Below are 24,515 nucleotides of genomic sequence, written 5' to 3'. Positions count from 1 at the left end.
GATTTCTGAGGGGAAAAGGGGCCGCCCAAGTGGGGAACTAAGTGCACAGAGAAACTGAGGACACATTTGAGGTGGCGGGGGTGTGGGCCCTGCACTGGCTGCATTGCATTTGAGAGGCCTACCTATGGGCACATTGTTTGCTCTCTCTAGGAATGGCTGGCCCTCGGAGGGATGTCAAACCATCAGAACACAGGCCAGGCTTAGTAAAAGACATGATTGATGCATGGTGGTTCACAGAGAAATGGGCAGTGGTTGGCTGGGAGCTGACAGACACCGAAACAGTGTTCACCGCAGGCCCACGTTAAAGTCTCTCGCTTAAAAGCTCTGTGTGGTCCGTCACACATGCATCGGGGTGGAACTGCCCCTGGTCCTCCAAGCTCGGCTGTCTCTCCTTGCCAGGTTAGAGGTGTGACCGTCACCTTCCTTTTCCCCTCTGGAGTGTCCCTTGGTCACAGTGTGTGAACCTCTGGCAGTGCTAGGCAAAGTGGGATGATGTGGCAAACACACCGAATATCGCTTCCTGTGGGCTGGAGTGCCAGCCCCATGATGGGACACTGAAGAAGGTACATTCTCCTTGGTGATTAACTTCAGCTAGGCCCTCCTCCGAGCTGCCCGAGCCGCCAAGTGACTGCCTGCCTGGGGCTCATGAGTGTTTTGAAGAGGATGGATGAGTCAGGGCTCTGCATGAAGGTCACAGGGCCCTCACGGCGGCTAGCAGGTTACTCTCGTGCAGGTGGGTTTCTGTGGGGTTGTATCTTAAAGAACATTACACACAGATGAGAAGGCAGTGGGTGTGTTTGGGCCACTGCAGGATGAGTCAGGCACTATCCCTGCTCCCCAGAGGCGTGGCTGGTGCTCAGACGTCAGATGAGTAAGGCAAAATTTTCTGTATGTTACCAAGAGATTATTGGAAAGCATAGAAGGGTCTTGTGACTCAAAAGAAGCACTGCCTGGAAACTGGGAGATTTTACGGAAGCTGAGGGAAACATTAGGGTGGGAGGGCTGGGGGGTGGGCAAGGGTGCCCAGAAAGACAGGGAGACCTGAGAGTCGCTGTCACAAAAGGCTGCAGAAGGTGACTTCAAAGCTTTATGTCCAAGTGAGTTATAGCTGTAGTCGTTGAGGTTTGTGTGAGTCCTGAAGGACTTCTGCTCTAGATGTAAACTTACAATAGAACCTGATGCCTGTTACTCAGTTGGCACGGATCTTTAATTTATAATATACTGACAGCGTCTTCTGAATATTTTCAAATTTTTTTGCGGTGGCTGGGGTCTCTCTCCTTCCCTGCTGGAGCCCTGCAGGCACTAACTGGAAGCAGTAATCACTGAGTGAGCAGCAGCAGTGGGAGGCAGGCTCTGGGGAGGCTAGAATGAAGGTCAAGAGGAAAACACAAAACCAAATACACAAGCCAGCAACCCCTGCCCTACCCTGACCCCCCTCCTGGCCCGGCCCCCACCATTTAGTATGAGTCTATAATGACTTAGTTATTTGTAATTTCTCCTCCTAACTGTAGCTGGGAGGAGCCAGTGGGATATCTATTAGCTCGGCGGGTGGGGTTGGCTGGCAGTGGAGGCTGAGAGGAGGCTGAGGTGACGAGGCCGCATGCCCGGGTGCCTGCTGGTAGTGTTACTGGTGGGAACCTGACCGTGGCTGTCTGATGGCTTTTTACCATCTCCGCCCACCCAGCCCGGGGGCAGGAAACCTCCAGCTGTCATCTGGCAGGTCCCCGAGCCTCCCAGGCGTCAGCATGGAGCTCTGCTTTGGCGGGGGGTGGCCCGGCACAATGGTGGTGGTCGCGGATGGCAGCACCTCTCAGCCCCAGGGGCACAGTAACGACAGTGTCCCAACTCCATCGCATCTGAGAGGTCATTGTGACTTGGGTTCCTTCAGCTTGGACCTTTCGGATGGAGACTTGCCCGCAAGCCAAGTCTTTCACCTGCCCTCCACAGGTGGCTGCTTGGCTGTCTCCCAGCCTCAGAATGACAGCCCCTGAAGAATCACTGTGGTGCTTATTACTGGGTGCAAACCTCTCTGTGAGGAAATCGGCACCCTTTCTTGTTACGTGAAAAAGAAAATTTTCTTCACCTCTCCCACAGAGCAGAGTGTGGCTCCACTCTGTGAGTGGCCCGTCAGTGCCCCATGTGGTCAGCTTCTAGAAGCTTTCTCCTGGCCAGGTCACATCCCCAGAGCAGTCATGTCCCGTGCCCAGAACGTGGAGGGGAGGTGCAGAGGGAAGCAGGGACTTCCTTCCATGATGTGCGAGGGAGAAGGCGGGCCTCCAATCAGAGTATGTGGTGCCTGCCAGGACCTGCGCCCCACAGCAGGGGGCAGGCTTACTTGTGTGGACGGAGGGGCAGGTGTGCAGGCTCCTGTCTGGGTCCTCTGGCCTGGGTCTGGCCTGGGCGCCCTGAATGGAGAGCAGGCATGAATGGGACCAGCTCCCAGCTCCCCTCCCACCCATGCTTGGGGTCCTTTGGGCAGTTTGCCAGGGGAATTGGGGGTATTCTCAGCCCTTCCCAGAGTCTCTCACTGATCACCAAGGAGGGGAGAAAGAAGCAAAAGGAACAGCTAGGAAAAAAAGCCATCCCATGACAGAGAGCAGACATTCCCTCTGAATAGCCAAACAGCATCTCTCCCACAGATCTCAAAAGCTCTATGCAAACTCTGCATTCTCTAGATGATCATGGATGGTCCTTTCGTGTGAGGGGGATTGTGGCATTCCACTCCCTGCTTACATGGAGCCACTTTCCATGCTTCTGTTCTTAGTCATAAGTAGGAGTGTGTGAGAACTGGCAGAATCTTCTAGTCTGTGGAGGCTGAATAATGGTCCCCTAAACATGCCTGAGTCCTAATCCCTGAAACCAATGGTTATGTTACTTTATATGGCAAGTGGAATTTTACCAGTGGGATTCACTTAAGGATTTTGAGGTGCAGAGATTATTCAGGATTATTTGGGTGGGCCCCAGATATAGTCACAAGGGTCCTTATAAGACCACAGGAAGAGGAAGTCCAGGTGCCAAGGGAAGCCAGGAAGAAAAAGCCATGTGCTGGGGCCACAGTCCCAAATGAGGGCAACTGCTAGAAGCCAGAAAAGGTCAGAATGTGGATTTTGCCCTGAGGCCTTCAGAGGCCACTTGGCACTGCCAACACCTTGATTTTAGCCCACTGAGACCCATGTCAGACCGTGCACCTCCAGAACTGTAAGATAATTAATCAGTGTTGTCTTAGCCACTGTTTGCAGTGACTTTCTACAGCAGCAATGGGACACTAGTGTAGAACTCATGACCTCAGCCCTCTCTCTTTACAGATGAGGAGGTTGGAGCCCATTTGTAGTCAATATTCTCATTTTTAGTTTGTTGGTTTTTAAATTATTTATGTGAAGAGAATGACTTTCCTCCTACTTCTATGAATAAGAAACAGTTATTTTCTGTATTGTCCAGCTGACCACAGCAGGCCTTAGAATTTTCAGTTTTAAGGGGCTTGATTGCTAAATTGATCCTTAGGGTTCAATGATTGTATTTTCTTGGATCAAAATTAAGGACTCTGATCTGGTAAGAATGAGTGAATTTACGGAATTCACATGATGAGACTGTCACATAAAACCAGGGACAAAGAGTCCCTGTGGTAATATGTGATGTGGTAGCCAACACAGGCCCTCCTGTCCCCTAAGCCCCCTCTACGTTCCCCCACCCTCTGGCCTCCACATCTCAAGGAAGCAGTGGGGCTCAGAACCTTGCCACAGGGTTTCCAGAGGGCACTGTTGATTTCTGAACCAGAAGAGACTTTGGAAAGGCCTCCTGGGTCTAAAAAAATGAAGACTCATTGCTTCAATCCTTGCAATAAACATCCTGGGTGACTTTCACTTCAAACCTCAGAGGGTTTCAAGACACTTCAGAACATTCTGTGCCTCATCTGTTTCCCATCAGTCGGTGGAGAAGTTCAACCAGATGCACTGCTAGCAGCAAAGCCTGGGCAGAAGGGCTATGGATGGGGAGTGGAGGGACGAGGGAAGTGTAGCCACTGTCCTGCGGCCACTACTGCAGGCCTGGGGCCTTCTGGGTGACAGTGGGGTCTGAAGCATTCGTTCTTGAAAGGGCTTTTCAAGGAACCCCCGTGACTCCATGATCGAGTTTTCCCATAGAAAGAAATGAGGTTATGTAAATTACTCTTTAAGGATCACAGAATCGGCAGTTCCACTTCAGCAAGGCCAAAAGCAGGCTGCATGATTCTACTTCCTCTCTCTGCTGTATAAGCGGTGGGCTTCCCTGTGCTGTTAGGGAATAGGATCCCAACCAGGTTAGGCCAGCTGGGACTGATGTGTCCGATCACAGAGACAGTGTAGAAAGGACTCCATTATTTGTATGCCCTTCATCCTGGGCTGATAATGGTATTTGGTGAGATTTTCCTGCTGGTATGAATTCACACCCTTGAAATGTACTTGGCTTGACTGAAAATTTATAGCTCATTCCTCAATCTCACCATGTCAAAATTATAGAATGAAAACAAGTATTACCCTTTCAACTGGTCCTTGACAAAAGAATAAACATGGATACAATGTAATATTTACCCTTGACCCAACCAACTCCATTTTGGGGTTATTCACAGCTTCCACAAGAACACTCCCACCACACAATTATATACATCCTTAAATTAACATAGCTTACTCACCTGGGATCCCCTGAGTGCGTAGATCTCAATTTGCTCTTCTTTCAACTAGAGGATAAATTTGACTGCCTGTAAGTTTCCATCTAGCACCAACATTGTACTTTTCTCAGATTTTATTTACCCAATTTGAGTTGTAACCCCCAAGAGTACCTTCCTCATTTGCAAAAGAATACAACTAGGGCCAATAGACCCTTTTGACTTTGAGCCATTTGTTCTGGGTATGAAATTCCTCAGATTTCTCTAGAAGTCTTTTAGTATCTCCCTTTTCATCTTAAGAACCTCAGTATCTGAATAGATCAGACAGGAAGTGCCATTAGGGTTACTAATGTATTTTTAAGGACATTTGGAAAAGTGTTTCTCTTTTCCATCCACCAACTGGGGGATCCCTGCCTCCCCACCTCTGCCTAATCTATGCAACTCAGTTCAAAAACCAGTGTCCTGGGACCCAGAAAGCTCAAGTCCCAGCTTGCGCCTTCTTGGTCCCCGTCCAGTCCTTACCCTCCTGCACATGGCTTCCTGTCCACGTGGGGGAGAGCATTGGACTGGGAAGTCTTTAAAGCCCCATCCAAGCCAGACAGCAGGGGTTTGAATATGAAGTGGAGCAGGGCTGAAATTGCATCTGCAGGGCTGGAAGGGGTCCCAGCAGGCCCTGGGCAGGCTCCCCCACCTCCACTCCAGCCTCTCTAACTGCACGGGAGCTGCTTGTGAAGGGGAGAGGAGCCATCAACATCACCATGGGGCCTGTTGGGATTGGGTAGGAAACATTTGCTTTGTATCGATATGGCTCCATTTCCAGTGTACAAGCTATTCATTAGGTGAGTTCCACAAAATAATAAAGATTTGGAAAAATCACCCCCTTCCTTGACTTTACACTTAAAATTCTTATAAGACTGGCAGCGGGGGGACTCAGGATTAACTTTCCTTTGATCTAGAAGGGTTCTATGAGGGTTAAAGACCAAAAGGCCTCCTTTTCTTTTTGATAGAGCCATAGCCCAGCCGAATACACAGCACTTTAAAACCACCTCTCAGCTGGAAGTACGTAAGTCTTAGAGTCACAAAAAGAATAGGGAAACTTACGCAGAGTTTCCTTGGCCACTTCCCCATCTGAGTGATCGTGTACCAGCACTACAGCCGGGAGGGTGCTCCCTGTGAGGAGGGAAAAGGTGTGTCTGCAGCCACCCAGTCGGAGAGGGTGACACAAGCCCGATTAGGAAATCCCTGGAGGATGAGGGTATAAATCCCTGCCCAACCTCAGAGCTTGCACTGCAGGTGAAAGTCAGGCTGGCAGCCCTCCCCAGGGGACAGACACAGTTGAAGGAATGCAGAGCTGCAGGTAAGAGGCTCCTGAGAGAGGGGGAGGGAGGGAGGGAGAGAGAGAGAGACGGAGAGAGGGAAGGAAGGGGAGAGAAGAGAGGAAAAGGGAATGAGGGAGGCGGGGAAAAAGATATGAAGAGAGGGACAGAGGGAGAGGATGTGTGAGAGAAGCAGAGAGGGAGAGGGACAGAGAGAATGAGGGACGGAGGGAGGGAGGGGCTCAGGCGGTCGGGACACTGCCGAGTTTCCGAGCGAAGCGCAGGCGGCTCTCCTCGAGCGTCTGTGCGGCTGAGGCGCCTCCTCTCGCTGGCCTTCCTCATCTGTGTCCTTCCCCTGGGTGAAGGTGACTTTGACCTCTTTGGGTTCTAGTTTCTCTGTCCAGAAAGGGGCTGGGTCAAGAGGGCTCTAAGGCCTCCTACAACTGGAAGCACAAGTGCCCTGGGGTCGGTGAGAGGGAGAGGAGGGCGGACAGGCCTCCCGGGGTGCCCCCAGAAGGCTGGGGGGGGTCTGGTGGCAGGTGCTCTTCTGTGGATGGACTTCCACCCACCGGGCCCTGAGGCGAGGGCCTGGGCTCAGGTGCTGACTGTGCCTCTTAGCAGCTCCCCTGTGGTCATGGCCTCACTGTCTTTTCAAAGCTCTGCACCCTGCTGGATGACGAGTAGCGTTTGACTAGAGGCCACCACCCAGGGGCCGGCAGCTCGCCTGTCCTCAAGCAGGGGTGGGCTGAGCTTACCTTTATCCCCTGCTTCATCGGGGAAAAACAAAACTGGGCACGATTCTTAAAAAGAAAAAAAAACCCCACAAAACAAAATGTTTGCCCTCACTTATAATGAGATGAATTGCACCATTTGTTTTTACCCATTCAGTGCCTCAGTTTCCCCACCCGTCAATAGCGATCTTGATGAGGATGAGGATGCGGGTGGTGGAGATGCAAAACCTGGGCCCCGGATGCATCAGAGCAGCGCCTGGACCCCCCGGGGGCCCCCTGTGTGTCTGCTCCCACCAGGACTGCTCCTTCTGGAGTCCCGCTCCCCTTCCGAGGCCTTTCCTCTTCTTGGGACCCAGACCCCCCAGGGGTCCCCACCACCTGGCCCCCAGCTGTGCTTCCAAGGCGGTGTGAGCTTGGCCAAGGCCCATCATGAGTCCTCCTCCGTGAACTGAGGCAGTCGGTGTCCCGCCCTCCCCGCAGTGTGTGTGGTGGGCGGCTGCTTCCCTCGCTGCCGTCCGTGCCAGCCTGCCAAGCTCCCTCTCTTCCGGCCCGTTTCTCTGAGCACTGCCTTCCTGAGAGGGCAGCGGGTTCCCTCCCACGTGCACGGGTGAAAGTGGCACCTGCCTTCCAATCTCATTACAGTCTTGTCCATTTCCATGCTATCTTTCACTCTTTAGCCTCCGTGGCTATCCAAAGAGGCCAGAAGGAAGCTTGGCTAGGGGAGGGGTTGTCGTGGGCATAGTGTCTGCCCTGTTTGCTCACAGCTGGCCTGGGTCCCCCTTCCGCCCCTTGCCAGAATCCTTGCTCCACTCAGACCTCAAAGCCCACTTGCTTGATAATAAACCTGATGATCAAGATCCACCCCGCCATCCCTCCTTCCCTCCCTCAGGATAGCAGAGCTTTAGTGGCAACACAAATAGTATAAGTGGCATGCGCTGGGCTGTCATTTATGTCACCATCACCTGCTCTCGCTATGGGGGCCACTTGATCATGACAGTGCTTTCTGCCAGTGGGTCTCAAACTTGCGCCTGCACCAGCATCCCTCTAAGCCTGGGGGGCTTATTCACACACAGACTGGCCAGCCCACGCAGAATTTCTGATTCAGTAGGGTTGAGTGGGGTGAGGACCTACATTTCTACTAAGTTCCCCAGTGCTGCTCATCTGGGGACCCCACTTTGATCTTAGGTGATAAGAGAAGGCCTCACATCCAGTGGGGTTTCAGGATAAGAGGCTTTTGTGATCGTTTTCAAAACAGAGCCCCTCTGCTGGGTTTGATGTGAGTGCTGGGTGGGGTGGTTTTAAATAGGGGTCGTTCTACTTAGCTGACAGAGAACTCAGCACAGCCGGGATCAATGAGTGTCTAACCCACGACCTCAGTCTCCTGTCAGGACAGTTCCCCACCCATGCAGGAGCACAGCTTACAGCAGCAGGGGAGGGGGCGGCGAAAGGCGACAGGCGCATGGAAGCTCCCCAGGCCAGCTGCTGGGGCGCCAGGGCCCCAAGAAAACAGTGATGGGGCTGGTGCTGATCTTGTAGTATCTCAGAGCCTCTGCTCTGGGGGTTCTCAGCCTGGCTGAGCATTCGAATCACCTGGGGAGCTTTAAAGAATCCCTGTACCTGGGACCAGCTACACGAGGAACTCTGGGGGCTGGGGTCCAGGCATCAGTCATCTCTCAAGCTTCCCAGGCACTTCTGAGGTACAGCCAAGGCTGGGACCCCTGCCCTATTTCATCTCCCAAGCTCCTTACTCTCTCACCCTTTCTAAGCTGTTCAGGGCCTTCTTATTTTTCCCTTCAAAACCCGTGTTCTGAAGCTGTAATTTGTCTGATGATTTTCATCAGGTACATGGGCATTTGACTCACCAGGAGCAAACAGGGGAGAAGTCTGAGAATCTGTATTAACCTCCATCCCAGTGTTTCTGAAGCTTTGAAATGTTTCTCAATACCTTCATGAAGAACCTCTGTTTCATGTTAAGCATAAATAATTTCCTAAACACAATCATTTGATTGTGGCACTTGAATATGGGCCCAAGGAGCCCATTTTAAAACCTGGATATTATCTTGCTGTGTGGCTTAGACATATAACTTCATGTTTCTGGATGTCAGTTTCATTTGTCAGGTGGCAGGGATTGGTTAGAGAACAGGTTCTTTACTGTTTTTAAGAATTTCTGGATATTATATTGCCCAAATTTTTCATGAAATGTCAAGAGGAAATTGAAGAATACATGGACTTAATTGGGGATCGTGACCTTGAATATATTCAGGGACCATGGGGCAAGTCAAATCTGTGAGGCTGTGAGTGTGGGGTCTGTGGCTAACTGGCGTGAGCTCATCCTTGGAAAGACCAACATTCTGACTAAATCATGCACACTCACAAGTTACAACTAGACCCCCAGTCTGTGATTTTCACAACAGCTTTGACAACTTCTGAAAATATGATCACATAACTGTTAAGTTAAAGGGTGAATACTAGTACCACTTCTGTTAGTATTTCCTTGGAGGACTTACTTAACCTCAATGTCTTCACTTCTAAAACAAGAATAATAGTATGTCTTTCATACAGTGTTGGGAAAATTAAAAGAAATAATACATGTCTGAACTTTGCCGACTGCCCGGCCCGTAGTGGGTGTTCAGTGTGAGCTATCATCACCACCTTCAGTCTCATCATCATCCTTATCCTTGTCATCAATATCAGATTGTGAAATTCTGACAGCACCATTTCAAAAACCACTCAGAGTGGGCTGGAGTGACCAGACATGAGCATTTAATGTCATCTCTGTTGTCACTCCACCTTTATTTAAGGACAAGCCAGTCCCGGAGATCAGTGCTTCTCAAAGCGCTTGGGCAGTCTTGTTAAATGCTCAGATTCTGATTCCCTAGGTCTCACATGGGGCCTGAGACTATGATGCCCCTGCTGCTGGTCCACAGACCATACTTTGAATAACAAAGCTTAGAATATTTGGGACAAGGTTTTCTTATTTGGGAGCAAGGAAGAAGTTGATGGAGAGCTTCGGGTAGGTCCTGAATTTTCTAGAGCTAATATTTATCAGAATGTCTTCTTCAAAGTCTGTGGTAAGCAGAAGTCTAAGATGAGCCCCACTGAAGCATGCCCTTGGATAATCCCTTCCCCTTAATGAGAGCTGGATATATGACTCTAATGGGGATAGCCCTTCCACGATTAGGCTACTTTATGCAGCAAAGTGAAGGCATTTTGCAGATATGATTTAGGTCCCCAACCAGTTAACTTGAAGTTAATCAAAAGGAAAACCATCCTGGCTGTGCCTGACACAACCAGATGGGCTCTTTAAAAGAAGGTCTAGGGGTCAGAGTCAAGAGGTCAGAGAAGTGTAAAGTAGCATCTAATATTGTTCTGTTGGCCTTGGAGAAACAAACAGTCATGTTGCGAAGAGGGCCGTGGGGCAGGAAACAGTGGGTGGTCTCTAGTTGCTGAGAGTGTTCTTGGCTAACAGTCAGCAAGAAAGTGTTACCTCAGTTGTCCAGCCATGAGGAAGTGAATTCTACTCACAGCCACATGTGCTTGGAACCAGATCCTGAGCTTTGGTATCAGTCTGGGAGCCCCTGAGCAGAGACTCCGTTCAAGCTGAGATCAGACACCCGACTCACAGCAGTGTGAGCTAATAAATGGGTGTTGTCTGAAGTCACCGAGTTTGTGGTAGTTTGTTACACAGAAATAGAAAATGAATACAACATGCTAATTCATTTGATTGCCATACATACTAGTCCAAGCCATTTTGCAATAATACCCCCAAACGCCTCAATAGCTTAATATAACACAAGTTTCTTGTGCTCATGGTAAATCACTGTCATTATGTCAGTGATGGCTCATCATAGCCACTTGACATTTTCAAAAGAGAACTTATGAGGACCATCTGTTGGACTCAGATTGTTTTGGCACAAGTGCTGGGCTGGGAAATAGGCATTTCTCCTATTTAACAGAAGGGGAAATAGATATGCAGACACAAACGAGTGGATCCATGAAGGGAAGCTGACCGCTCAGCCTCCTAGCAAGATAACCTGGTCATCTTTTGTGGCTGCCATCAATAAACAAGACGGTTGCAAGAGTTGAGAGGGATGGAGGGCAGGGCGCCAGAAATGAAATGCGTAGGCATGGAAGTATCCTTCCTGCTTTTCCTGGGGATAGTCTGGAGGCCATGCCTAATGTCAAGGTTATGAAGAAGTGAAATCCTGTGTGTACCTCAAAGTAGGAAAGTACCAGACATTGGTGACCATGAGTCTGTCTACCACCCTGTGTTACTCAGTTAGGTCGGTTGGACTGGCATGGAGGAAGTCGCATTTCAGATCGCCCAGCTTCACAGCGCACCTCTCACCACCAGAGACAAGTTGGCTGGGCATCAGGGAGCTGAGGGAAGCCAGAGGGGGTAAGTGTGGGTAGCCCCAGAGTAGAGCAAAGGATTTCTTGGCGGCACTTTTTGAGTCTGTGGAAAACCCAGTAAGTCTGGGCTGTCTTCACACTAAGGGCTGGGTTTTCTTGTGGCAAGGGATTTCCCTGCATGGTATAGATGCAAAAAGCCTGGGTTTTTAATTGTCTGTTTTTGCTTGACTTTTGCCTGCTCTCATGGGCATGCTGGACACAGGGCCAGAGAGAGCTGCCACCTTCTGTGACCCTGAGGACAAGCAGCTCTTGGTGGGCACATTTTCCAGAGAGTGGAAGATGTCTATCAAAGCATAAAGAGAAAATTCCATCTGTTTTGACAACTTAACAATTTGGGAAGGAAGTATTTCTATATCATACGTAGCATGGTAGAAATTTGTACTCACTGCTAATTGATGCCAAAAATGTATCTTTAATAATCTTCCAAGTATCACATTTGTCTCCTGAAGCCCCTTTTCCTTAGGGAAGTGCCTTAGACCTACCAGCACATGTCACTCCGCCTCACGGGCTCACCTCTGCCTCTCTTGGATCGATCCGTCCCCTTTTGGGTAGATGCTCAGACTTTCAGAGATTCCCACCTCACGGTCTTCTTCTAGCTAGCCAGGAAAGAGACGAGAATAAGGAAAGCTGTGTCCTCAGGGCAGGTTGGTGAGTCCGCACCTGCCGGCCTAGGGGTCTCACTAGCTTGCGCGAAGGTGTCCCTGGACTGGCCCAGCCAAGGGTGTACTGCTGAGTTGACGGCTGAGGCCGGTGTCTGGGAAACCCTGTGCTGGTCTTGCAGCCGAGTCACGGCGAATGCCCCAGCTGGCTTGGGCCTGGGGTGCCTCTTGCTGGCCCCACGGGTCCTCCATGTCCTTGCCAAGGCCTTGCTTCTCCCAGCTTCAACTCGCCACTGGTGCAGGTGACACTCCAAATCTAACAAGCAGCATGGCACGAGCACCAACACCTTGGGACAGACGCTGTGGTATCAGTTGCCTGGACCATGAGGGTGTCTGGGGAGCAGCAGGAATGCTGGGGTCGCAGAGGGTGGAGGACTTAACTCAGTGGTCCTGCCAATTGGTAAGGACATGTTTCCATGTTTGGCCACGCTGCTCCTTATGGACAGAATATCCTGCAGCCTTAGCTCAAAGTCACCTTGTCCTGCAGCCCTGTATCAGCCCAGATCTCAGTCACTTTCCATTCCCCACTGGTGCCCTCAGGCTGCTAAGGGTGCCTTGCTTTCCCACAGTGGAATTCCTCTCGGGACCCCATCTGAAAGCAGAGCCAAAGTCCCTCTGCTTCCAGCAGTCCCCTCTTGTCTATGTCTTGTTCTCTGCTCTCTGGTTTGAACAGGAATATGGAGCAGCACCCTCTGCCTGATTCTGCTTGTGGTTTCCCTCCTTTTATCCTGGAGCCCGAAGGGCCTTTTTCTTCTACTTCCCTTATATCATATCCACTTCCTTCCCTCCTCTCTGAGGGGGACTTTGCTCTTCCCCTTTCCTGGGGCCACAGTGGCAGAAGAATTGGAGACAGCAAGAAAGGAAATACATTGGGAGACAATTGAAACTTGATTCTCATTGCATATGTTATGCACTGTCTCCTCCTAGAGAGAGAGGATTCTGAACACAACTTAAACTGTTCTTCGTGGTTCAGGGAAATCATCATGAATGTCACATGAATGTCACCTGCTGCTTGCAGTAGGGTGCAGTGAGGTGGAGGGGACTATTTGTTCTACTCTTAAAGGCCCTGATTGCTGTACTCTTTGGCCCTTGCATTTATCTGTCTTAATAGATTTCCTGTGTCCTCTGTTATTGTGCAACCAGCAGCTACTTCTTTGACTCTATCTCACATACTCTGCAGGTCATGAATCAGAGTGAGAGGGGCCCAGCTGGGTGGTTCTGATACTCCAAGTGGTGTGGCTGAGTTCAAAGTGTGGTACTTCTCTGGTGAATGGACTTGTCCATGGACCCTAAAATGATTTCACTTACATGGCTATTGTCTTTGAAGGGATTCCTGAGAGGTTGGGAATAGCTGTGACTGTCGACTGGACCCCCTGCTTGTGGCCTCCCTTACAAGGTGGTCACAAGGTAGCTGGACAGTTTACATGGTGGCTGGCTGCCCTCAGAGCGAGTGTCCCAAGGAAGCCAGGTGGATGCTGCCTGGCCTTTTCTGACCTAGCTTTGGAGTTCATCCCGCATCGTCCTATTGGTAAGACTCGAGTCACAGGCTGGCCCACATTCAAGGGAGGTGAGTTGGCCTCGGCCTTTTGATGGCAGATGGCAGAGTGGTGCTGTCACATAATCAGGACCCCATGGGTTGGGGGACATTGTGGCCATCTTGAGAGAATATGGTTTGCCAAACTAAAGAACAATAGCCATGCTCGTGTAAATAAAGAGAAGGAGGTCCTGAAAGAGGCCTTCAGAGCTTCCTCTTTGAGTAAAATACTCATGCCTTTGTTGCCAGCGACCTATGGCTACCTTGCCGCTGTTCAGATCTTTTTGTCCCGTTTCTTCGATCTGAGTTATGGTTTGGATGGGCAGGTTATCTTGATGACTGATAATCCAAATATCTGAGGTGTTTGCCTCACACCAATTACAAGAGGTTGAAAGGAGCATTAAGTTTAAAGCGTGAGCATCTGCTCATAACCACCCCCTTCCCACGCCAGCACAGAGCATGCAGTGACTAGTTAACAGTACCGGTGAGCAGCCCAGCAGAGCTGCAGTTCCAGTCCCCAGGGGAACTCAGAGGTCTGGAGTTCTGGCTCTGCTACTTGCTGGCCATGAGACTTCAGCATGTGAGCTGCTATGATTCAGTGGTTCTCTGATTAAGCCCCTAACTTGGTGCTTTAGAAATAGAATCTGTGCCCAAGACTGAAGCCTAAATGCAAATCCAGACTGACTTTAGAACCCCAGGCTTTTACACTGGGCAGGGACCTGGGAGCACTTGGCAGCCCAACCCTTATATTTTAGAGATGAAGAAACTGTGACCCAGATTGGGTAAATGGCTTAGGGTTTGCCTAAGATCACACAGCTAGTTCACGGTAGAGAACCCAGCTTCAATTTCCCATCCTGTGTGCTTAAAGACTCTACTGCTAAGATGTCAGTCTGAATGAAAGCATTGGGGTTCCCTGGGACACCTTGACCATGTGTGTATATTTATGATGGGGTGTTTACATGTTAAATACACTTCTGTAATATGGATTTAAGCACATAGGCTATTGCTTCCTTCAGACAAAGCTGCACACCCTTCTAATACAGTGACTAGTGTCAGTCAAGTTATTGACTGTGATACCAGAAAGTTTTCAGGCTGTGTGACAGACCCTCAGCAGAAGATGGAATGCAGGCAGTGGAAGCCCTGACTTCTCACTCTGGTGGGCTAGTTGTGTCCCCATGGGCATGTTACTTACTTCACTGAGTTCTGGTCTTCTGTAAAATGCTGTGAGAGTGACCACTTGTTGAGGGCTTTCTCTTTGCCAGCTCTGGGCTGTCTGTTTTACATGACATGTGCCATCAGACTCTCCGTGATGCACACCAGGCTACGGCATTTTACAGATGAGCAGCCTGAGCCTCACACAGGCACTGTAACCTGTTTATATGGGCACTGAACTACCCAGCTGGCATACGAGGAAGGCAGGATGCACACTTGCTCTGTTGGCCTGTAAAGTCTGCTTCCCACAGTGCTCTCCTTATGATTCCCTAATTGCCTGGATTACTAGGAGATGCAAACAGACTTCTGAGCACCCCACCTAGGGTGGAATCTGACTAATGAGTGGTATTTAGCAGGAGGCAAATTTGCATTCGGAAATGACAGAGACATTTCTGATCGTGAGTGCTTCCTAAGGCTAGAAGTGTCCATCTCATGAGGGGTGAGCTTGGCCATCCATGGAGGACGCTGGGTTTGGGAACACTGTCTGGATGGTCTGCTAAGCGTAGTGGCTTCTGGAGCCCTCTCCAGCTCCAGGTTCTGATGCTTCCACAGGACAGAGAATGAGCACCAGGACTGAGGACTGCGTAGACTCAGTTTACATCCTACTTTATCATCCCATTAGCTCTTTGGCCTTGGGTAAGTTCCTTAATGTACCTGAGTCCGTTTCCATTGCCTCATGCTTATAATGGGGATGATGTGCTCCACCAGACTCCCCAGTTTTGCCCTCTGAAGTTTTTCAGAGCAGCAAATCCCTTTTACACAAACACTGAGTGGGGGGGAGTCTAAATCTTGGCAGACTTTTACTGTGGGTGCCGACGGCCCCATGAGCTTTCACATGGGTTGTTTAGGAGGAGTATGGCAACTATGTTTGGCTAGAAGGGTGGTCTTCTTGGGGGTTAGCCTGGTGCAGGAAGAAGGTGAAGGACGTATCTTTGGTTGATGGGCCAGCTCACTGGGGGCTCTGAGTGACTCAGCCTTGCTGGGAATGCACAGTGTGAGCAGTGGGTTTGAATGAGTCAGAAGGGAGTTGGGTGGATTTACTGAATCTCTTGGGCAGTGGTTCTTGGGGCTGAAGTTGGTCAAGTTCAAAAGGGTTGAGAGGGAAAGGATGGTTTTGGAGAGCAGAGATCCTTATTGGCAGAAGGTGAAATACAAAGGGCGTGTGTAGCCTGGGTCAAGCCAAGTCTTACTCTCCAGGTTTTCCCCTTTGGGACTCAACCCACCGTGACCCATTGCCTGGTCCCACCACAGGTGGGTCTTCCTGCACTGTGGTCTCCAGTAAGCCATTCCATCTCTCCAGGCCCCACGAGGGTCAAGGGCATCAAGGTGCTGTCATTTTGACGCAGGCATGCAGACCAGGAACAATCCCAGTGAGCTGCTCTGAATGCCCTTAATTCAGAAGGAGGGGGAAGAACCAGCCTCTCTCCTTTCTGCAGGACAAAAGCAATTTGTGGGCAACCCAGCAAGGGTTCTTCTTTGAGCCAGTACATTTTCTAACAGAAGTTGTCCCAAACCTGGTTGTATATTTCTTTGTATCTGAAACTAGAGGGTCTGTTTTATTACCCTCCAAAGTCTTAACATAATGCGCCTCCCAGAGATTTAGTTCAAAATACTTTTTATTTTGTTTCAGCTTTGAGTTGTAAAAATGTTCACGCTTAATTTTGATGTAAATATTTATTTTCTCATGGGTTTCAGAAGGTTTTACACTGCATGCCCGAAGCAATGTATTTGGGTTTTTAGGAATTTATGTTCAAAACTGGAGGTGACTAAGTCATGTGAGTAAGGCCTGATAGCTACTGGATTTGTTACTATTCAAGATGTCTCCTTGCTTTTGTGTTTTGGATGACTGTACTGCCTGACTCACAGATGGACAGTTGCCCAAAAACTTCTGGGAACAAGGTGAAGGTAGAATTAAAGAAAAGGTTAATGTTCTGCATGAATTAAGTGCCATATTCAAATGTATTAAAGAGTGAAATTTAACTCCTTTTAAATGCATAAAGATGTATCTGTGGAGCTATCACTTATTTACCTGTTCTCAATCTGCTAATAAAATATGTTCCTACATGCATTCTGAAGTATTTAGGGATAAAGTTTGATGATGTCTGCAACTTTCAGCTTTTCAGGGGAAAATGTGTATGTGCACATATGTATGTCTGTTTAATGATCATCTACCTATTATCAATCTACTGAGAGAGAATGAGATTAAAGCAAAATATTAATCAGTCAATCTTTGTGAAGTGCATACTGGTGTTATATTATGCTTTCAACTTTTTAGTCTGTTGGAATTTTTCAAAGTTACATTAAAAGGTGAAGTAAACAGCTATAAAATCTCAGGTCACACGTACCATCCATGCACAGGAGGCAGATGCCCAGGGTCAAAGGCAGTGAGTGGTCACCTGGGTGCCATGAAGGCCAGGCAGATGCTGCTTGCGTCATATGCCTGGCCCTGCTTTTCATCCCATTCCTCTGTTTTCTGATGCTAAGTGGGATGAAACATGGTCATTTTACAACAAAGGATAGGATTGCGACTCAAATACTAGGAATGAGCTGCCTTTCATAGTTCTTTCTTCCAGTAAAAAGGTCAACTGAGATTCAACAGAAATGTCAGACTGTCTGCAATTTAAAGACACATTTAAAGAAAATAGGGCAGGAGAATAATGTTTTGTTGTAAACCTCTGCAAAATGAATTCTTTTTCCTCCAGGGCTGCCAAAGACTTAGCTGTTTCCCACACTGTGGCAGTTTTGGTTCCAGCCTTTCTCTGAGGGTCTGATGACTGAGCATCATCACCACTATGTGTTTGTGGATTAATTGTCTAAAGCTGCTTCTTGCAGAGGTCACAGTAATGCAGCAATTTTGACAAAATCAAAGAAGAGAAAGCAAGACAGTTCCATTGGCTGGGGACCTGGGGGAAGGGGCCAAGGGGCTGGTGGGAAGTGGCCGTTACTCGAGGAGGACATGTAAGGATTCTGCTCCACAGTGAATATCTCTCTTTCTTACCCTGACCAGACATGTGATTGGGAGAAGAGGCTTAATAGTCAATTGCTCTCACCTGACCAAAGGAAGTGCTAGGACTAGATTTATGTAGGACCCCAGCCCTGCAGCCCTGTGAAGCTGCAGCTAACACCTACCTCTGTAAGTACTTGGCCTGACTCTCTGACATAGAAGTAACTTTGAGCCTGGTGACAAACCTTCACCTAATCTGAGGCTAAGCCTGAGCCTGAGTCTTGGGGCGCTTTCACTTGAGGGGAGACCAGCCCAGCTCCTTCTGCCTCTCAGGTGAGCTGACTTCATAGAGTCACTCAGCAGAAACTGCTCATTGAAACAGCTGAATGCCAGGAGGGCCCGTGAGAACTCAGGACTTAGCAGTGCCCCATCCCTGGGGGCTCCTTCATGAACTGGAAAGTTGATGTTAGGTCTGACTGTGTGTGACAGGAAGCCCAAATAGATAAAAGAGGGAGTCTGGGGCTGGGGGCCAGCTCCACTGAGTCACCAAGGACTCATGTTTCTCTCTTGTTGCCCCATGGCTTCCAACAAGTGGTCTGCACCTTGTGGCCCAAGAATGGGGCTGTGGTGCAGCCGCCACACTCATCGCACACACGCTGAGCCCGCAGGGAGGGAGACGAGGGAGATGTGGAAGAAGACTTCCCGGGAGGAGCATGCATTTCCACTTACATTTCACCAGCCCCGTTTCATCACATGGCCTCTCCTAGTTGCAAGGGGGGATGGGAAATGTAGTGAGGGGTCGGGGGCCCTGTTACTGGGGAAGCAGGACAGATATCGGGGAGGAAGCTAGCAGCATCTGCCACAAAAATGATATTTTTGAAGAGTAAAGGCTTTGGAATAACTAGCCCTGGGTTTAAAGTTCAGCCCTGTAGGCTTGCAGGCTGTAACATGTTGGCCAAGCTACTTAACTTCTTTCACCTCTTCTATTGTATCATCTATAAAACTGGCATGACTGTGCATCTCAGGGGTAAAGTGAAGAAGGAATGTCAGAACTCAGCACAGTGGCTGTCACCATACATCACTCCCTGCATGAACGTCTGTGACTTCACTCACTATTTGGAGATGCCATGTTGGGTATACATGCTGTATTGAACTCCACTTCTTTCCTATCCTCACCAGGGAACTAGTGAGTCTGGCTGGGGCCAGGACAGCTGGGGAGGTGATAAGCTAGTGAGCGTCCAAAGAGAACGGAGCAACTTGGTCAATGCTGGTGGGACCTTTATGCTAACCAAGTGGCCTGGTGAAACTGAGGGTGGGTTAGAGGTCAAGTTAAGGAAGCATTAGCATTTCAGAAGCATGTGAAGGACTGGACCACGTAGAAGCAGGAGAGCTTAGGACAAACAGCCCCAGGCAAGGGGCTAAGGGGAAGACCTCATCCCTTCACTGCCCACCCGGTTCCTCATTGCTTGAGGGGATTGAGGCTGCAACTCTGAGCCCATGCCTTCCAATGGGCCCCAGCTGATGAGGGAGGGTTTCTAAAGTGCAAGGGTCACTCCCAACCTGCCCTGGCCAGGTGAGAGCCACTGGGTTTTCTATGAGCCATTCAGAATGGTATTAGTTCCAACCACAGGGAACAAGTCAACCTCCTCCAAGAATGTGGCAGGGGTTGGCAGGCGGGCAGTGGTAGGAAGTTTTTCCCCCAGATTTTCTCAGCACTCCCAATTCTCTGGTGAACTTTTGGTCATAAATATTCCCTGGTACTTTCTGGGACTGGGTACTCTGTAGGCTATGAGGGCCGAGAAGAAGGTCAGACTGCAGTGCCCAGGCCTTCCCTGCCCTGGGAGCCAGATAGGAACAGGTGGGTAGATGGTGTGCTTGCTTCCTCTTCCTTCCCTTCCTGGTCTAACTCTGCAGCTCCTCCCACTAGAGGTGGAGGGGCTTCCCCGCTGATGGCAGGCTTGGCCACATGGCTTGCTTTGGCCAGTGGAATGTGGGCAGACAAGAGTGAGCTCATTCAGGGCAAGGCCTTGAGTGCTTTTGCCCACACTGTATTTTTGCGATCACATAAGATCATCTCCCAGGAAGTCACTGGTCCAAGGAGGATGAGAGACACATGGAGTGGATTTGGATCCCTTTGTAGCTTGGAGCAAGCCTAACCCAGCCTCACCTAGGTCGGCCAACCTCCATTCGACCCAAAGACTTGTGAGCAAGAATAAAACAATTGTTTTACACCATTCAGTTTTGGGTGGCTTGTTAGCAGTATTGTTGAGGCATTGGTTTACTGATACAACAGGCAGTTGTGATACAGCATGAAAAGACGTCAGGGAGCTACAGAGGCATCAGATGCTTGGGTCTTGGGGAGGCTCATGGGGAGGAATGTTCGTGAACTATGTAAATTGTTCCCTTTTGGGGCCTCGTTTTGCTCTTTTCTCTGGAACGTTCTAGATAGGAGACTTAACAGTATATGGAAACCCTTAGCATACATCAGAATTTTATGTAAAATAAAAGTTAAGCCATAAGGACTATAAAAACGTTCTCTGATGAATAAAATATGAGGGCCTTTTGACTTCTAGACATTCATTCCACAAGTATAACAGTGGCTTGAATAAAGTAGGATCCTTGAGCTTACACATGGAACTTACTTTCTTGAGCAAGGAGACATGGCAGGTGATGAATGCCTTGGAGAGCAAGGCAGCAGGAAAGGAAATACGGGTACCAGGGCAGAGGGCGGTGCAGTTTTACACAGGAAGGCCAGGGAAGGCCTCATGTAGGGTGATGTAGGAGCCAAGACCAGAAGAAGGAGCGGACCTGAGCAGTGGCTTCAGCTGAGGAGGCGGCAACTTAGGCTGCAGGGAGGGAGCTGAGGCGTCCTTCAGGAGGTGGACAGACACGCAGCTTATGGAAACCCTATTCCGAGACAGTTTTTAAGGGCTCTGGGGATTTGATATCAGGTGTATTCAATGAGTATAGTCATAGAGAAGTGAATCCAAACATTTTGAGATTTCTTGTTAAAACAATCTAGGTGAAAAGGTTTCCATCATCAGGTGGAGCCTCCAGAATGTGTCCCTGGAACCATCCTCAGATAAATTCTCTCTTTGGTTGTCGGTGGCTTCTGGTGACCCTCTGTCTCCTTCTCTAGGCTGCAGGGTACTGGATCAGAGCTCTCCACCTCCTGTGTCCCCCAGAGGGTGCTGGGGACCATGCTCATCTTGTACGTGTTGGTGATGGGTGTTTCTGTCTTGGCCACTCAGCCCGAGGAACGCACAGGTAAGAAGTGAATCCTTGCCTGCAGCTTCCCTGGGGACAGCAGTCATTTGCCTAGGGAGGTTTTGCTGTAATCAAAAGGCAAGGGGAGTATTCGTGGCCTGGTGAGTGGCAAATGCTTCCTTTGCCCCCTCGTCTGCTGCTCAGTGCTGTCTCTGGGCACGGGTCCTTCCTGCCAGAGGAGGGAACTGAAGAAGTGGTATTTTTGCCCTTTGGAAAAGGTGCCTTAGGATTTAAACCTCTTGTCCTGTCTGAACTTAGCTCTTTCTCTCTCTGAACTTAGCCAAGATCTACTTGTAATGATAAGGACTGAACAACTGAAAAGCATGGCCACACTTTAATCGCTGTTTTCATCACCATATGAACTTGATTAAATTTTCCACAAAATTGATAGAAGCCCTAAATTTGTTACTTGAAAGTTTGAAAATCATCACAACAAGAAGGGTTCATGGGGTCCCCTGGGCTGGCTGCTGTTAGGGGCTCACAGTTTCCAGGGACAAGCCCATCCAAGCGGGGTTTTGAGCTGAGGTCTGACTGTGGTCTCTCTGTCCTTCAGTGGCTGCAGGAAACTGCCAGTTTCGTGGCAAGCATTTCAAAACCGACTTCAGGGTGGAAGGGGAGCCTGTGGTCCTGAGGTGCCCCCAGATGCGGTCTTGGTTGTTGGCCTCTGCCAGCCCAGATGTCAATCTTACCTGGCGTAGAAACGATTCTGCCGGGCTAGTCCCAGAGGAAGAAGAGAAGCGAGTGTGGGTCCAGGATGATGCTCTGTGGATTTTGCCAGCCTTTTGCAGGGACTCAGGCACCTACATCTGTACGGCCAGGTGAGCCCCTTGGGGACGAGATGGGGGAGTGGGACTCCATGTGCATGCGAGCGGGCTTTTGTATGGTTCTTCAGCAAGATCTGGATTTTAAAATCCAGTCCTTGGGCTCGAATCCACTTTATGTCCTCAGGTGTTCCTGGAATACCTCCTTCCCATCCTCAGGTGTTCCTGGAATACCTCCTCCCTCCTTAAACGGAGGTCCCCTCTGCCTCCGTTTAAGTCTTTGCTCAAATGTCACCTCTTTGGAGAGGACTTCCCCAGCCATTGTTTGAAACAGCACCCCGGCCACTCTCCTCACCAGGCCATTTTCCTTCATCTGACCCACATTTGTGTTTATGATGAATGTTTATTTACCCCATTGGAATGTAAACGCCAGGAGGACAGGGACTTGGTTTATTCATTCACTGCTGAGTCCACATGGACACAGGAAATAGATACAGAGCACTGAACAGGATCTGAGACCTGGACAAGACTTTAGGAATGAGTCAGTCCGGCTGCTTATATGTGTAGGGGAAGCAAGCTCACTTAGAAAGTTCTCCCCGGTGGTGGGTGTGGAGCTGAGACTGGAACCCACTGCTCCTAACCTGGGGTCTAGTCCCCTCCCTCTTTGTCCTGTTGCTTTTTCTTTAATTATATAATATGTGTAACATCAAATTGGCCATTTTAACCCTTTTTAAGTACCTCTGTCATTTGTGATATGTTTGTGCACATGGTTGTGCTGCCATCACCACTGCGCATCTCCGGAGCTCCTTTCTTCTTGCAAGAACTGAAACTTGGTACTGGTTACATACTGAGTCCCCATTGCCCCCTCCTTGCCACCTCCATTATACTTTCTGTCTCTATGAATCTGACCACTCTAGGTCCTTCACACGAGTAGAATCACACGATATTTGGCCTTTTGTGACTGGCTTTTTCACACAGCATAATGTCCTCAAATTTCATCCATGTGGTGGCAGGTGTCAGAATTTCCTTCCTTTTTAAGACTGAATAATATTCCATTGTATGGATAGACCACATTTTGGTTATTCTATTTATCTATCAATGGACACTTAGATTGCTTCTGCCTTTTTTGTTTCATTGTGAATAGTGCTGCTATGAACATGGTAAGTGCACAGAAGTCTGCTTGAGTCCCTGCTTTCAATTCTTGTGGACATATACCTAGTTGGTGGATCATAGGGTAATTCTATGTTTAATTTTTTGAGGAACCTTCCTATGGTTGTCCATACTGGCTGCTCTATTTTCCATTGCTACCAGTATGCAAGGGTTCCAATTTCTCCACATCCTCATCAACAGTTTTTATTTGCTGTTTTTTTTTTCTTTTTTCCTGGGGGGTCGGGCAGTGATAATAGCTATCCTAATGGATATGAAGGGGTATCTCATTGTGGTTTTGACTTGCTTTTCCTTAATGATTAGTGATGTTGAGCATCTTTCTATGTTTATTGGCCATTTATTTATGTTCCTTGAAGAAATGTCTTTTCAAGTCCTTTGCCAATTTTTAAATTGAATGGTTGTTAATGGTTGTTTATTTGTTTTTCTTAGTTGTAGAAATTCTTTATATATTCTGGATATCAATCTCTTAGCAGATACATAATTTGCAAATATTTCTCCCATTTCGTAGGTTGCTTTTTTATTCTGTTTATGATGTCCTTTGATGCACAGAAATTTTACATTTTGATGAAGTTCAATTTATTTATTTATTTTCCTTGGGTACCTGTGCTTTTGATGTTGTAGCCACAAATCATTGCCACATCTAATGTTGTGAAGTTTTTCCCCTGTATTTTCTCCTAAGAATATTTATAGTTTAAGCTCTCATGTTTAGGTCTTTGATCATTTTGAGTTAAGTTTTGTATATGGGTACTGGATATGGGACTATTTCAACTTCATTTTTTTGCATGTGGTTATCCAGTACTCTTAACACCTTTTGTTGAAAAGACTGTCCTTATCCATTCAACGGTTTTGGCCTATCTTGCAGCTTCTTGAAGGAGAAAGGGCCTTCAATTATAGGCCTCCTATTGTTGATCTTTGAAATTTCTTGGCTTAGGTTTTCTGAAGGGATTAGGGCAGGCTGTTGACCTCATTGGGAAATAGTGTTTCTGGACTTCTCTCTTCAGAAGATGCCTCTATCCTTCCTTAAGACTCTACTCACTCCTATCAGCCAGGCTTAGAGTCTCTCCAGATTTCAGAAACTCATTGACTGAAGGAGAAACTATACTCACTAATATTTGCATTTAAAAAAGAGAATCAAAGAAAGTGACATTAGCACACAGGAATCAGTGGTGATAGGAGAATTTCAGACGACATCAGCCTCAGTCCTAGATGGTATGTGTGTGTGTGGTCAATTCTGTCGACCCTTCCTGACTAGGAAGCAGGCAAGCAATCTTCTCTTTTTGTATCAGGGCAATGTGTATGTATGTCTGGTTTTACAATAGTTATAAATACATAGTTTTCATTTCTCCCTAACAGGTATAAAATCTTGAATTTTTTTCTAAGGAAAAAAGTTTTTTTTCTTGGAAAATTTAAAAGAAAAAGAATGGAATTTGGTTTCAGAAGGATATGGATGTGAATCTCAGCCCTTTCATTTTCTATCTTGTAGGACTTTGCTCTTGTTAGTTAACATTTATGGGCTTCAGTTTTTCCCATCTGAAAAGAGATTTATTGGGAGATTTCTGTGAAATCACAGCATATGAAGCCACTAGTATGAGGAGAACCATAGAGGTGGTCAATATATACACAGAAATGCTCTTTCTGTCTTTTTGGCCACTGTACCAAAAGGAAACATGTGCTGGAGGGTTTCTCGTGGCTGTTAAACTTTGGGTGTAGAAGTGACACACATAAAACTCATTGACTAGAAAGAGTCATATACAGCACACCTCAGTGATATTGTGCATTCAGTTCCAGACCACTGCAATAAAATGAGTCAAATGACATTTTTTGGTTTTCCAGTGCATATAAAAGTTATATTTATACTATGCTATAGTCTAT

At 48.3% G+C, this 24,515-nt stretch overlaps 1 protein-coding gene across 3 annotated transcripts in view; it reads left to right on the top strand.

Annotated features, from left to right (window-relative positions):
- The first annotated feature begins 5,791 nt into the window (after positions 1–5,791).
- Positions 5,792–24,515, top strand: part of IL1R2 (interleukin 1 receptor type 2) — a 33,540-nt gene continuing 14,816 nt past the window's right edge. The window contains exons 1-3 of one of the 3 annotated variants that reach the window (XM_036907386.2): positions 5,792–5,996; positions 20,588–20,715; positions 21,269–21,533. In XM_036907386.2, coding sequence (XP_036763281.2) covers positions 5,983–5,996; positions 20,588–20,715; positions 21,269–21,533 — 407 coding nt within the window. In that variant the 5' untranslated portion in view covers positions 5,792–5,982. Of the gene's footprint in view, positions 5,997–11,064; positions 11,086–14,969; positions 15,141–20,587; positions 20,716–21,268; positions 21,534–24,515 lie in introns of those variants that run through there. The other 2 variants (XM_057496892.1, XM_036907387.2) reach the window with 2 other exon arrangements.

This window comes from Manis pentadactyla, chromosome 2 (genome assembly GCF_030020395.1).
Source record: "Manis pentadactyla isolate mManPen7 chromosome 2, mManPen7.hap1, whole genome shotgun sequence".
In the NCBI taxonomy this organism is placed as follows: domain Eukaryota; kingdom Metazoa; phylum Chordata; class Mammalia; order Pholidota; family Manidae; genus Manis; species Manis pentadactyla.
Note: the sequence above shows the minus strand (reverse complement) of the source record. Positions and strands in the feature narration are given on the sequence as shown.